This window comes from Dermochelys coriacea, chromosome 27 (assembly GCF_009764565.3).
Source record: "Dermochelys coriacea isolate rDerCor1 chromosome 27, rDerCor1.pri.v4, whole genome shotgun sequence".
Lineage (NCBI taxonomy): Eukaryota > Metazoa > Chordata > Testudines > Dermochelyidae > Dermochelys > Dermochelys coriacea.
Genome location: NC_050094.1, coordinates 12,918,505 through 12,933,273, shown reverse-complemented (window position 1 = coordinate 12,933,273; position 14,769 = coordinate 12,918,505). Strand labels below are relative to the sequence as shown.

At 36.4% G+C, this 14,769-nt stretch overlaps 1 protein-coding gene across 1 annotated transcript in view; it reads left to right on the top strand.

Annotated features, from left to right (window-relative positions):
• The first annotated feature begins 4,687 nt into the window (after positions 1-4,687).
• IKZF3 (IKAROS family zinc finger 3) overlaps positions 4,688-14,769 on the top strand; it is a 51,669-nt gene continuing 41,587 nt past the window's right edge. Inside the window, 1 exon segment of the mRNA XM_038385884.2 lies at positions 4,688-4,843. Coding sequence (XP_038241812.1) covers positions 4,837-4,843 — 7 coding nt within the window. The 5' untranslated portion in view covers positions 4,688-4,836.

The window sequence follows — 14,769 nt, the reverse complement described above, 5'->3', positions numbered from 1 at the left end:
TGACATTGTTAGAAAGTCATATAACACATAACAGTCGGAAAACACGCCCAAGACTTTAGCTAACAGTATTAAGAAAGAAAGAAAGAAAGAAAGAAACCTCCCAAGGGGATAATATTGAATTATGAAAGGAAAATGTTGAGATAGAAAACATAATTATGGACTAAAACATTAGTGTTTTAAACTATTTATCCTCCAATTTTCATTTTATTTAAAGTTTCCTGCCTAAACATTGGTGCTGCTTTAGTTATTTCAGTTGACTCAAGTTCAAAATGACTTAGCAGTTATGTCTAGACTAGCTGGCTCAGGTGTAAGGAATATGTCAAGGGGTTCAGTTTTAGTTTCTATGAGTAGTTGATTAATTTAAAATTAGGACCATCTCAAAAAGGTCTAGCGTGCCTCTGTGTCAAAGATTTTCAGTTTTACTCAAAGTTAACTTTTCACAGTTATGCGATATCGGCTAAGTGATTCAGTTTTAATCTGTGTCTGTTATATACTAGTCATATCTCAGTCTGTTCCAGAGGATGTTTATGCCCAAATTTAATTTGACTATCCCACACAAACTTTCATTATCCCACTTGTTAATTATTGTAAAATAAGAATCTCTCCATTATAAAGCTTTGTCTGCAGTTTTGGATCTCTGTAGATTGAGACTTACGATCTATGTCTCTAGCCAAATGACTCATTCCTTTCAATGTCAGTATGATATTTCTGAGTTAGAAGCAGCTAGATCATCTTCTTAATAGATCTGTGAACAGCATTTTCTTCTTAAAAAAGATTCTTTGTCAACCAAAAAATAAGAGATATAGTTTGGTTTATTTCCTTAAACACTATTTATTTACATATTATTCTTGTGATAGCGCCCACTGGCCTCAGTATGTTAGGTGCTGTACAAATACATAGAAAGGTCTTCTGAAAATTAAACAAAGCTATATTCATCTACTAAACAAACATTTCTTAATATAGAGCATTAATATACAATATATAATAAACTTATTTGTGCATCTGTCTATTAGTATATTTTAGTTTCTATAGTAAGAATTAAGAATTTAGAGTCAGTACACTAGCATTCAGATTATGCTTCTCATCTTACTGGCCCTTGATAGGTCAATAAATATGTTATAATACACAAACACCCAGGCTAAAAAGTCTCATCTTGGGTGGATTATAATAATAATAATAAAAATTAATACTTGTAAAAGTACACAGAGATTTACAAAATACAAACTAAGACAAAGTCCCTGCGCCAAAGAGTTTACAATTTCATTGAGACAGCAAAATGTGTACATGGAAAAAAAAGTTCAGGTGATGAAAGCACTTTTTTTAATGGCAGTCCTTTCTCAGTCCCCTGAAGAGACAACCCAGTCCTTCCCTGCTTTCACTGAAACCATCCTGTAACTTCTACTAGCTCCTACTGCTTTGACTTTTCTGTTGCAATGAGTGTTTCCAGGGCACAATGAGTCTAATTTTGAATTTAATACAGGTAAACTAAACATAACAATAGTTACTCCAAGACCCTGAAATACTGGCTAACTGCTCGGGTCAAAAGGAATAATAATAGCATTTTATTTGATAAAATCTCTTGTACTTCCATCTGTTGTCAACATTCAGAGTTTTAATAATCCTTACAAACATGGTTATTTCTATATTATTGATATTTTCTATCTTTTTCAGGATTTTATACTGTCATTCAATACTTAGTATCTCAGGACCTTTGACACTGAACAGACTGGGAACAGTGAGGTGCTCATGGACCTCCATGGAGTGTCTAGCTCTTCTCCCTTTTTGGGTTATAGAAACTGGATGGACATTCAGTCAGAATGCAGTCTACAGGATGTCACAAAAAATAACTCTGAGAATCATATCCCTGTGGTATATTGTTATCAAAGAGCAGAGCCATGTTCAGTTTATGTCTTTTGAAAGATCTGTTCAGATCAAATTAGTCTCTCAATTTTGCAATCATTACATGAGTACTCTCATTGACTTCAAAAGGACTACTTGCAGAAGTATGGGTTGCATAACTGGGCCTCCATAACCTTAGAGATGTAATCTTTCCCATAAAATGTCAAGTAACAACGTAAATTAATTCTCAGTCCAGTTATTACTCCAATGCTTTTATTTAATTTCTCAACTGTCAAATAAATAGATCATAAACAAGCTGCAAGTCCTAAAAACACAAAGGCCAAATTAAGTAAAACATATTTTTTTAAAAATTAAGTATTCCATATTGATAATAAGCATAGAAGCCTCAATCTAAAGTATTCATTTCCCCCCCTTACTTTCACTCTACACTATTTTTGTCTCATCAGAGCTTGAAGTTGCACATACAAATATAAGATGATGTCAAATCATGTCATGAGCTGATTGTTTTTGTGATGATGCTGGTTGCTGATGTGGAGATTGTAATATCTAGGCAATTTAAAATTTCATAGGGCCATTTCTTGGTAAATAATTATGAACTCTGATAAAAAAAATTACAAAACTATTTTTAGTTAACGTGAATTCTTGCACATTCAAAACTTCAACTGTTTTGGTTCCCAAGTGTTTATTAGACCCAGTTTCATGCTATTTTTTGTTGAGCTGTAGGAACAAAGATGATTCATCCTTAGCAGTAAAGGTTTTTGAATGGAGTTAATCATTACTGGTGTTTACTAGGCATCTTTGTAATTTGTCATTTTTTAAACAACTGAGTTATTTTTGCTTTTATTTAAAAGCTAACAATCATTGACTTTCCTTTATTAAACCTAAAGAGATGCCAAGTGTAGTCTCAGCAATAGCATGTTAATATATATGCAAGCCTGTGAGGGTGAATAACACAGAGAAAACAGTGTTGATGCAACTCTCTGAAGACCATGTCACTATGTTTACATGATGGAAAAACAGTACCAGTCCAAGTTACACATAAAGGAAATTAAATATAAAGAAAGAAAAATATTTTTTCATGTTGAGTGTGGGCATGCTGGCATGCTATTGCAACACTCATTCAAACAAAGTCCTAAACTATGCTTGCCAAATTGTAAGAAATGAGTCACAAACCCATCAAGGCAAGGTAGTTGAGTTACTCCTGTCAAATTCTTAGCAATACAGTAGTTACTGTCTTTGGAGTAACTAATAGATGACCAAAACTAAGTAGTCCCCAATGGTTTTTAAGGGGTATTTTGGGAATTAATACTTGTAAAGGACTTCACAAATGAAAACCACTGTATAAATGATAAACACAATTTTTAACTGGAAAAATGTTTTCATGAATTATGGGCCCATTAGATCACTTGTTTTATGGAAGGAGTGGTAATCTATTTTCACAAATGTGGGCTACAATGGCAAATTGCTTGAATGGAACACATTGCATCTGTCTTTTATGTTTAATATGGAGGCATATATCTTACAAACAGTAGTTCAACTGGACCAAGATGTGTCATGCATGCTGGAAACTAGTATCTGCTGACGTTTTGTTTGTATTAAAGATGAGGGCAGACATGGGAGATGTGGAATTCCTTGAATGCACTTTGGCCATTCCTTTAAAAGAACCATGTTTTTTTAATCATAATGTTGTGCATGTGAAGAAACTTCCGTGGAACAAGTCACTGGGAACTAAAAAAGATATGTAAGTGTCAAGACGTGATGACTTAGGATACCACATTTTAGGGGTGTATAACATCCTCAGCAACTCAGAGCCCAGTTTCCCTTTCTGGTAATGGGATCATGGAGAGGGGCAGTCACATAAGACCTCATTCCCTATTTCACCAGTGACACCTCCAGGATGGATCCCATGCTTTTGGGACTCCTTCAGAAGCTTCTGGGGAGACAATATAATCCAGGGAATAGGACATGGGTTTGGTAATCAGGATACCTGGCTTCTGTTCCCAACTCTGCCACTGCTGTAGCTCCATGAATGGCAAGCGTTGTTATTCTGTCTTGCACACCTTACTCCTCTCTCCAAGTAGTATCTGCATGTTTCTGGGGACTCTGCTATTGATTCTTTACTTGGAAGGTCACAAAGCCATCTCTGCAGACATGGAGATAAAGATCCATGACGTTTGTTGTGACCCTTTTTCTAAGAGTAGGGTTTGCCATGACACTTTTTGAGCCACTGGTGCTTTGTGTGAGAATAGTAGTTTGCCCTGCTATCCCTACCAAAAATCCCTCCTTCCTTTGCACTATTATTAAGCATCCTGCACACAGACTGGTGAGGCAGGACCCTATATCCCTCAGATATCTGCATTACAATGCCTCTGCATTGTAGGTTGTTTGCAAAGCACTTTGGGATAAAGGATGCTGGAGGAAAGTAAAACGTTATGATGTTTATAAATTTCAAGTTACAGGACTATGGAGAAGCCTTTTAAAAAATCCTAATGACATTTTAAATGTTTATTTTAGCACTAGTCCAACTGCCTCCGCCTATCAACATGCATGGTCTTAAAAGTTTAACTCTCAAAAACACACCAGTTTCCTCCCACTCTAGATAACTTGCCGGTAACACATTTTAGCTATCGAGGTGGCATTTTTTGTGCCTGAAATTAAACATATTAACAATAATAATAGCTAATTCTGAAATGTACCCATTTCTCCTGCCAGAGGTTGAAATTTTGCACCCAGACTCATTAAAGGGATTACAGGGGCTGTGTGTTCTCGCAGCAGTTTTGCACGAGGTTTTCAAACCACCACCCGGCGCCGCTCTAATCGCACAGACAATGAGTTCCTGTCCCTTTAAATGCCTGATGTCACAGTCTCCTATCCAGAGCGGAAGCCCAGTTGCTGGGAATCTCCCGCCTGCTGCAGTTGAGAATCCTAGAGCCCTGGACCAGCACGTGGAGTAGGGAGCACACGTGGAACAGCAGCATGGAAGGTGAGAAGAGACTCTGCTGTTTTTACAAGGGTGTAGTGCATCGGTTTAGGGATCCCTGGGTTTTTTTTTCGGTTTTTTGGTTGCTTTAATCGAATTTAATGGAGTATTTTATAAATCGTGATTGTCCTCGCAGTCAATTGAAAGTTTCTCCTTTTGCCACCTTTTCTGCAACCAGATTGCAATCCATAGAGGTGGAATCAAATCGTGAGTTGCAATAAAACAGGAAACGAGTCGAGCCTCTTTCTACGTTTAATTTCAGAACCTGTGCAACATGGATGTTAAAGTTAGATTTAACTACCGTTTAACTACAGCTCATACTCTGGCTTTTAACAAATTAAGGGCGTGTGGGTTTCTTTGTGCTTATAAAAAGCGCACGCAACTTTCGCATCCAGTTAAAAAGAAGTTGCAGGTTAATTTAGGTTCTAGTATTTGAAACGAGGCAAAATACTTTGTTTCTTCATATTGTTAACAACCTTTGCAATTAGCCCCATTCACTAGTAGTTTGAGAGAGAGATTATTAATACATTGTTTCGATTCTTCATGTTAAAAAAGCCTGAGAGTAAACTCAGCCCTGCCTAGTCTCACTCACTTGGAGGGGGATACCTCCTTATTTTAAGTTAAATTAAAATGTTGTTTTAACAATGTCTAGCCCTCTTGTGATGAAAGATTTTGAGATGTACATTTCTGTGAGACTCATAATTTAAATACAATCTGACTCAATTCGGGTAGTCACAGCTTGATAGCGTGAATGCTTTGAAAGAATGGGTCTACTTGCATGTGTCAGTTTCATTTTTCTTAGTTGATCAAGTTTTGATTACTTACTGTATGTTTTTATTCAGCAAATGAGAACAGTCTCTGAATAAGTAATGAGCAGGCCTCTACCTCTGTGAAATGTATATTTTTTTCTCCAAAAATTTGCTTATTTGTCTTTTAAAAACTCTTGCAAGTAAAATATATCTTGCTACTGATGGTTCAAGTTTTAATGTTGCCAGTGGGTCCTATGTGACATCCTACACTCTGAAGTTCACTTGATGCATTTGAAGTGTACTAAAGTTTCTTATGTTTTTGGATGCAATTTATGTGAAAGATGCTGTACAGAATAAAGTTACACTGTATTCTCTTTAGACACAATAACTATAAAGTTTCCTTTTATAATCCTAGTTTTACACTTTTAGGTGAAATCCTGGCTCCATTGAAGCTCCATTGGAGCTTTACCATTGACTTCAAGTGGGGCCAGGATGTCTTCCCTTGTTTTTCCTGCCCTAAAAAAAGAACAGGTAATCTGACGGAAGTCAATGAGGTTTTACTCACATGAATAAATGTTTACTTGCAAGAATAAGGGTTTTAAGATTGGGCCTGGTGTTTATGAGCTAAATTCTGTAGTCCTTACTTGACCAAATATTAGAGTTTAGGGGAAGTTTATTTTATTAAGGAATGGAGAATTTGACCTTGTGTGATTAGTATTTTTGCATTTAATGTATTGGCATGAATAAACTGAGTAAAGATATCCTACATACCACACAAGGTCAATTTCTTAAGATAGATGCCAATATAGATCGAAATTTAAAGTGAAAAGCAGAATGTTGTCCATAACTGCATACTGCTAGACATTATATTTTCCAACATATGTCAAAGTCTAATTTAAAGTACAATTTAAATTTAATTTAAAGTATAGTCCAAAAAACTGGCTTGATTTATGCCTCTTTATTCCATGGGGAACATAGGGCCTTCATCACAGCTTTCCAAGATTGAGCCAAGAAGTATTGTATATTTCTGTAACAGCTTTGTTTTTTGCAGGAACAGGTTGTTAGCCCTCTTTCAACCTCCTAGCAGGTGGGCAGGTAGACTGCCTTTGGTCTGGCTCCTACCCTTCAGCCTATCTGGCATGGGTGGCCCTACCAGTTATATTCCTACCAGCATAGTTCTCAGGGTCATGGGCATTTCCATCATGTTGAGGCACAGTCCATGGGGAAGGATGTCAGATTAGCACAATGTTATAGGACCAGATTAAAGTCCCATCGTGTTTATTTTGAGGGATCTATAGACTAAAAACCTGAATACTCTTATGTTTTGAATTTTCAAGGTCATTTTCAAAATGCATACTGGTTTTAGCAGAGAGCCATGGTGGAAAAGGTGGAAAAGAATCAGTTTAGTCTACTTAGGTTATGACATAATTTATTTCTAAAATTGAAATGTTTCAATTATTTAAAAAGGGAATGAAAATTACTAGGAAAAAGGGAATGCTTTAAAGGGAAAGAGCTTTAATGCCATATTAGCTGGACTCTGTGAGACTATGAGAAAGATACTATTAGGGACACAGATATAATCTAAAAAGTGAAAAGAAATAACTTTTTTTAATAAAAGATGAAATAGGGCCAAGTGTTTTATTCAGGAAGTTATTGAAGTTTGAAATGCCAAATAAGACACTTCAACCTGAAAATTAAATAGGCTTTCCCTTGTTCACGTATTAGAAGTATAACATGGTTTCGAATATGAAAAATATTGGAAATTATATGACAGTGGCAAAAGAAATTACATACTATATGTAACAAAGACTGATCTTGCATTTGGACTCTTGGTGGATTAAAAATTTAAACTGTGTAGATCTGATTGCAGACAGAGGCCTAGACTGTTGTATTTTTATTTCAGAGTTTCCTTGCACCTGTTAAGATGGTATCAAGACAGAGTAAATAGTTTTAATTTCTCTACTACATGCAACAATAGCAGGGATAATTGTCTTTAGAAATTGAAAATACAAGAGAATGCAAATAGTAATCTGTGAAACAGGTATTTGCAGTGAAATGCTGACTCCATTGAAATCAATTGGAAAACTTCAGTTGACTTCAGTGGGGCCAAGATTTCATCCTTGATATGTTGAATTACAGTTGCACTGGAAAATGTAATATACTAATAAAGAAGGCAAAATCCTGCCCTTAACTGGTGGTGGCAAACAGAGAGAAGAGAACATAACAGTGCCAGATTCACACTTGCCATTCTGCTGGTTAGAGCTGTGTGGCCAATAGAAAGATATTATTCACTGTATATTTAATTGAAAATATCACAAGTCATTGAATACATGATTAATTACATATGTTCACAAGTTATTCAGCCACTTCTGTATGCTTGTCAAATAACAGAATAAAACGTTCATAAAATAATATTCCTTGAATAAGTTTTTTTGTTAAGTATTATTTGACAGCGCTAATGCTGGCATGGAGTGAGTCTCACTACCTGTTGCACTTTACTTCTGTTTTGTAAATGAACATTGCGCACCACATGCAACATAGACTTTAGTCAGCTGCACATTTCCCATGTACCCTAGCCGGCAGTTCCTGTCCCCATGAAGTTTATGAGGACTAGCCGATATGTAAGTGAGCCCCACCTTGCGCTTTTCTGAGTGCTAAGTAGATACTGTCCTACTGTTTTCATGGAGCACAGAGGCTTCCTATGTCCATTTTTCCTTCTAGCACACCTGCATGGTACAAGGAAGGATTTGGCTCAAAATATTTTATTGAGAAGGGAGGTCTGAGGATATATGAAGAAAACATAAGGGCTTGAAGGAAGGTCCTTTAGAGAAGACTAATGTCTGATGAAAACCAGGCGCAGATGAATGGATATTGAGGCCTGAACGTTATGCAAAGACTGTGTATTAGTGAATGGGGAAAAACATGATACATAATGTCATTATTTTTTAATATTAATTAATTAATTTAATTAATTTATAGTGCTGTATTTCCCAAAGGCCCCAGTCATGACCAGGGTCCTATTGTGCAAAGCACTGTACAAATCCGCATAAAGGGTTAGTCCCTGCACTGAGAGCTTAAGGGCTGGTCTAAACACAGTTTTTGTACCACCATAACTAGTGGTTTAAAAATGGATATAGTTAAAATGGTACAGCTCCCTAGTATGGACGCAGTTATACCTTTAAAGATGCTTATATTGGTACAGTTTAGCGCATTAAAATGGTATAGATTATTGAATACAATATAAAGGTTCTTATACTGGTATAGCTGATTGAATATCATACAAAGGTGCTTATATTATATATAACTTATTTGAATAAGGTATACATTTATGTGGTATAAGTGTCCACTCTAGAGAGTTGTAGTACTTTAGCTATATTGGTTTCTAAATCAATATAGTGGTACAAAAACTGTATTGACGTAGATCAGCCCTAATTTAAGATGGTCTCTCGGTAACTTTAATTTATATTTTGCTTCCCAAGTCCATTTGTGGGCCCTCAAGCAAATAGCTGCCACAATACAGTGCAGCCACGCCCCCAACATGTTCCTGATATACCCACTGCGTTTAGTTCTGGGAGTTTGATCCCTGCAGAGTCCTTACACCAGTTCCACACCAGCCAGGTGCCCTCCCTCTCCGCCCCTCCCCCCATGTCCGCATAGGGAGCCTTTCCCACTCATTTTAAGGCCTCTTGATTATGTCAGAGTGGAATAAAAATATAATAGTGTAACAAAATCAGGTTGTTTGGTACATACACTAGTTGTTTGTACAACTAGAAGGTATAAACACACAGCTAATTAGAATTGATATCAATAGTCCCAATGGGACATAGTTATTATCAGCTGGGAGTTTCCAATAAGTATCACAGTAGAAGCCTGTCATACACTGTCCTAGGCCTTCATATTTAGACTTTATAAGCTAAGAAAATGACAAATCGAATGCCTTAGCTGTGAAACTCCTTGATTTCTAAGTCCAGTATTTCTAGTAATATATAATTTGTTTGCATTTAACTTCTTGACTGTGACTTTGGAACATGACAATGTAATGTGTTTAATTATGATATAAGACAAATATGAAAAAAATTGCATTGCATGAACTAATGGACTCCTACCTTTTTGGCTGAGCATTTTAACACCTTTTCTTTGGATGTGTTTTGAATATAATAAATTAGGCTTTGAAAAAAACAGATTATTGAAGTGTTAAGATTTGTAGTAATTTGTTTTTATTCCCATGATTGATGGTTTCAGATAAAATAGGCTTCTGAAGAGGATCTCTGATCACATGAAAATGGAAAGCTAATTCACATTTCACAATTTATTATTACACTGAAAATGTAACTGTAGAACACATTAATAATCAGAGAATTAGCTATTTTTTCTTTTATTATTAATTGTGCTCATTCCCAATGGAGAGTATTTGAGGAGTTTGTATTGTCAGAAGGAAATACTAGCCCTTTTACATTCCTGATGGAAAAAAAAACAGGGTTAGTGCTCATTTGGGAAAAAAAAAAACCTGAAAGAAAGAAAGCCACAGGAAGGGCATATGTATCAGTGGACAGGTATTCACTCAAAGTGTCATGAGATACATGAACGGTGGATTTTGCATTTGGATTTCTTATTTAGTTTAATGGTGGGTAATATCACATGATGCCAGATGATTCCTTTTTGAGAACACTTCAAGAGATGCTTAGGATCTCAGGTTATTCCAAAAAGGTTATAGAACAGGATGTGCTCCATAATTTGCCTAAAGATCAACCTGTTTTAGATAACACATAAGTGACTTTTGTCTCTGGGTAAATTCACCCACTTTTGGTCAAAATATGTTATTTTCTTAGACTCTGCTGTTAAAAAAACAGAAGACATGCAGAACTGGAGAACTCTACTGTACATTTTTATGAAAGTTAGAGTAGGTCTTCAAATTACGCACTATATATTATAGTATATAAAACACAGCTTTCTGTATTTCTGAGATCTACATTGCAGATATCAGAGATTATTTTTTTCTTTTGAAGTATTGATTAAAAAAAATCAAACATATTGTTTAACATTTATATTGTGGTAGCACCTAAATATCTCCAACAGGTTGAGTCCCATTGTGCTAGGCATTGTACAAACTTGTAGTGAATGACAGTCTCTGCCTTCTTAGAGGTGGATATTTTTATCTTTTTGGGATGAGGCCCATCAGGAGCTAAGAATGTATGTCATGTAGCTAAAACCAACATTTTATTTGTCCATTCAACTATGAAAGGATTAGAGATGAAACCAGAGCATGGAAAAATCAAAACAATACATGTGGAACAAGTACAGTAAAAAATACTGCATGTGAATGATACCCACTAGATCAGCAAACGGTTGTCCAAAAAGTCAGAGAATAAAACAGAAGGAAATGAACATTAATGGAACAAAACTACTTAGCCTTTCTATTTAGTTGATGATCAACATATCAAGTGGTTATTTGATATCGGTAGTAAATGGGATTGAAGACAAATGTTAGCTTTCCCTGGTGGTTGTTCTTCAGAAGATGTCTTCTCTGAAAGTCTTTGACCAAAGGGATCTCTTTTTTCATTACATAAGGTACCTGGTGAAATGTATGGGCAAGAAAACCAGTGGAAAATATGTACTAACTACTTATGCTAAATAATCTGTTCCACTTTGCATTTTGCTGGGAGTTCCTTTTCCAGACCTGAAGAGGATCTCTGTGTAGCTCAAAAACTGTCCCTCTCACCAACGGAAGCTGGTTCAATAAAAAATGTTACCTTACCCACCTTGTCTCTTAGTGGAAAAAACTGTCATACAAAATGAAGTACCTTCAAGGCAACCTTCAGGGCATTTATTTTGAAGCATTTAAAAGTATAACATTATTTTATAGAAATTAGCATGAACAACCAACCCCCCCCCTTTGCTTTCCTTCTAATTTGGGCCCCAATTCAGGAAAGCACTGAGAGACTCAAGCATATGCTTAAATTCTTTCTTGTATTGCACATTCAAACATTAACTTTGGAAGACTTTATTTTGCAACATGCAACTCTATTCAGAAATCATAAAGAGTCAGAAGTGACCAGGAGGAGGTCAAAATGCTAAGTTATTCCCACAGTCCAAATATATATATTACTGAATTATCAGACTTCATATAAATCTGGACATGGTATTCGGTTATTAGACTTCAGAGCGGTGACATCCCATAGCCGTTAAATGAAAAACAAATGATTAAGAGAGGGAGATATTACCTCTTTATGTTTAGGAATTACATTATGACATCTTTGTCTTTATGAATATCTCTGCTTTAGATGGTATATAGAGATCTCATGGTGACTTAGAAGGGATGAAGAGACGAATAAATTAAGGCTGTCAAGCGATTAAAAAAATTAATCGTGCGATTAAAAAAATTAACCACACTGTTAAACAATAATAGAATACCATTTATTTAAATGGTTTTGGAAGGTTTCTACATTTTAAAATATATTGATTTTAATTAAAACACAGACTACAAAGTGTACAGTGCTCACTTTATATATATTTTTGATTACAAGTATTTGCACTGTAAAAACAAACAAACAAAAGAAATAGTATTTTTCAATTCGTCTAATACAAGTACTATAGTGCAATCTCTTTGTCATGAAAGTTGAACTTACAAATGTAGAATTATTGTAAAAAAACAAACTGCATTCAAAAATAAAACAATGTACAATTTTAGAGCTTGCAAGTGCACATAGTCCTACTTCTTGTTCAGCTAGTCGCTCAGGCAGACAAGTTTGTTTACATTTGCAGGAGATAATGCTGCCCGCTTCCTGTTTACAATGTCTCTTGAAAGAGTGAACAAGCATTCTCATGGCACTGTTGTAGCTGGCGTCGCAAGATATTTACGTGCCAGATGCGCTAAAAATTCATATGTCCCTTCATGCTTCAACCACCACTCTAGGGGACATGCGTACATGCTGATGACGGGTTCTGCTCAATAACAACCCAGAGTAGTGCGGATCGACGCATTTTCATTCAGATGCCACCAGCAGAAGGTTGATTTTTATTTTTAGTGGTTCGGATTCTGTAGTTTCCGCATCAGAGTGTTGTTCTTTTAAGACTTCTGAAAGCATTTGTGAAAAGTTTTGTGAAATCTGCAGTGAAAGTGTTCTTAAAATGAACAAAAAGAAAAGGAGTACTTGTGGCACCTTAGAGATTAATAAATTTATTTGAGCATAAGCTTTCGTGAGCTACAGCTAACTTCATCGGATGCTACTCTGAAACCTTAAAATGAACAACATCGGAGACTGCTATAACATGAAATATATGGCAGAATGCAGATAGAGCGGGGGATATACAATTCTCCCCCAAGGAGTTAGGTCACAAATTTAGTTACCGCATTATTTTTTTAACAAGCATCATCAGCATGGAAGCATGTCCTCTGGAATGGTGGCCGAAGCATGCACGGGCATAAGAATGTTTAGCATATTTGGCACGTAAATACCTTGCAATGCCAGTTACAAAAGTGCCATGCAAATGCCTGTTCTCACTTTCTGCTGACATTGTAAATAAGAAGAGGGCAGCGTTATCTCATGTAAATGTAAACAAATGTGTTTGTCTTAGCGATTGGCTGAACAAGAAGTAGGACGGAGTGGACTTTTAGGCTCTGAAGTCTTACATTGTTTTGTTTTTGAGTGTGGTTATGCAACAAAAAAAATCTACATTTGTAAGTTGCACTTTCAGGACAAAGAGATTGCACTACAGTACTTGTATGAGGTGAATTGAAAAATACTATTCCTTTTGTTTATTGTTTTTACAGTGCAAATATTTGTAATAAAAATAATATACACTTTGATTTCAATTACAACACAGAATACAATATATATGAAAATATAGAAAAACATCCAAAAATTTAATAAATTTCAATTGGTATTCTATTGTTTAACAGAGCGATTAAAACACTGATTAATATTTTTAATCGTGATTAATTTTGAGTTAATCGCGTGAGTTAACTGCGATTAATCAACAGCCCTAGAATAAATATTGTGGTGTAACTCAGGGGTGGCCAACCTGTGGCTCCAGAGCCACATGCGGCTCTTCAGAAGTTACTATGTGGCTCCTTGTACAGGCATCGACTCTGGGGCTGGAACTACAGGCGCAAACTTTCCAATGTGCCAGGGGGGTGCTCACTGATCAACCCCTGGCTCTGCCACAGGCCCTGCCCCCATTCCACCCCTTTCTGCCCCTGAGCCTGCAGTGCCCTCACTCCTCCCCCTTGCCCCCCCCAAGCTTCCTGTGTGCCATGAAACAGCTGATCGGGAGGGAGGAGGAGGCGCTGATCGGGGGGGCTGCCGGTGGGTGGGAGGCACTGGGAGCAGGGTGTGGGGGCTGCTGATGTATTACTGTGGCTCTTTGGCAATGTACATTTGTAAATTCTGGCTCCTTCTCAGGATCAGGTTGGCCAGCCCTGGTCTGGCTTGAGAACCAGTACTTTTTGGTGCTGTTTTGGAGTCTGCCTCTGAGTTTGTTTGACCTTGAATGGATCACTTAATTTTTCTATACCTAAATTTCCCCCCATCTGTAAAATGTGTATAATAATATTTACCTAATTTACAGGGAATTTCAGAGGTCTCATTAATGTCTGTAAAGTATTTTGGGATCCTTGGCTAATAGACACTATGGAAATGACACATAACTAAATGAGAGAGAAGATAGGGATTCTGATTTAATTTTAAAATGAGATTTTCATGAGTATTCAGTGTTGGCCTAAGTGCTCCCATTTAAGTTCAATGGGAGAAGAGATAGGCCAGTGCTGAATACTTCTGACAATCCCACTCTTAAAAAGGATCAATTTTTTCTTGCTGTTTACTGCTAATTACTGTTTAACCATAGTGGGAGCGACACAGATACAATATGTGAGAAATGAAAGCTAAACACAAGCATTTAGGAGACCAAAATAGAACCAAAATTTTTAGCAACTTTATCAGGCAGGTACAAAACTTTTTTTTTTTTTAACTTACTTTTACTAAGCTGAACATGTCAGTAAGGTCACACTTGCCCAGAACTTTTAGGATACCCTCATGCAGTGCCAGGCATCTTTACTTTTTAGTTACCAAAGCTTTACATTTTGATGTTGCAGAGACCACAAAAATGTTCCATAAACAGTGGTGGTAAAGATAGATAATTATGGGGTAAATGTCAGTAGTGGTTAACACCTCACTGCCACAG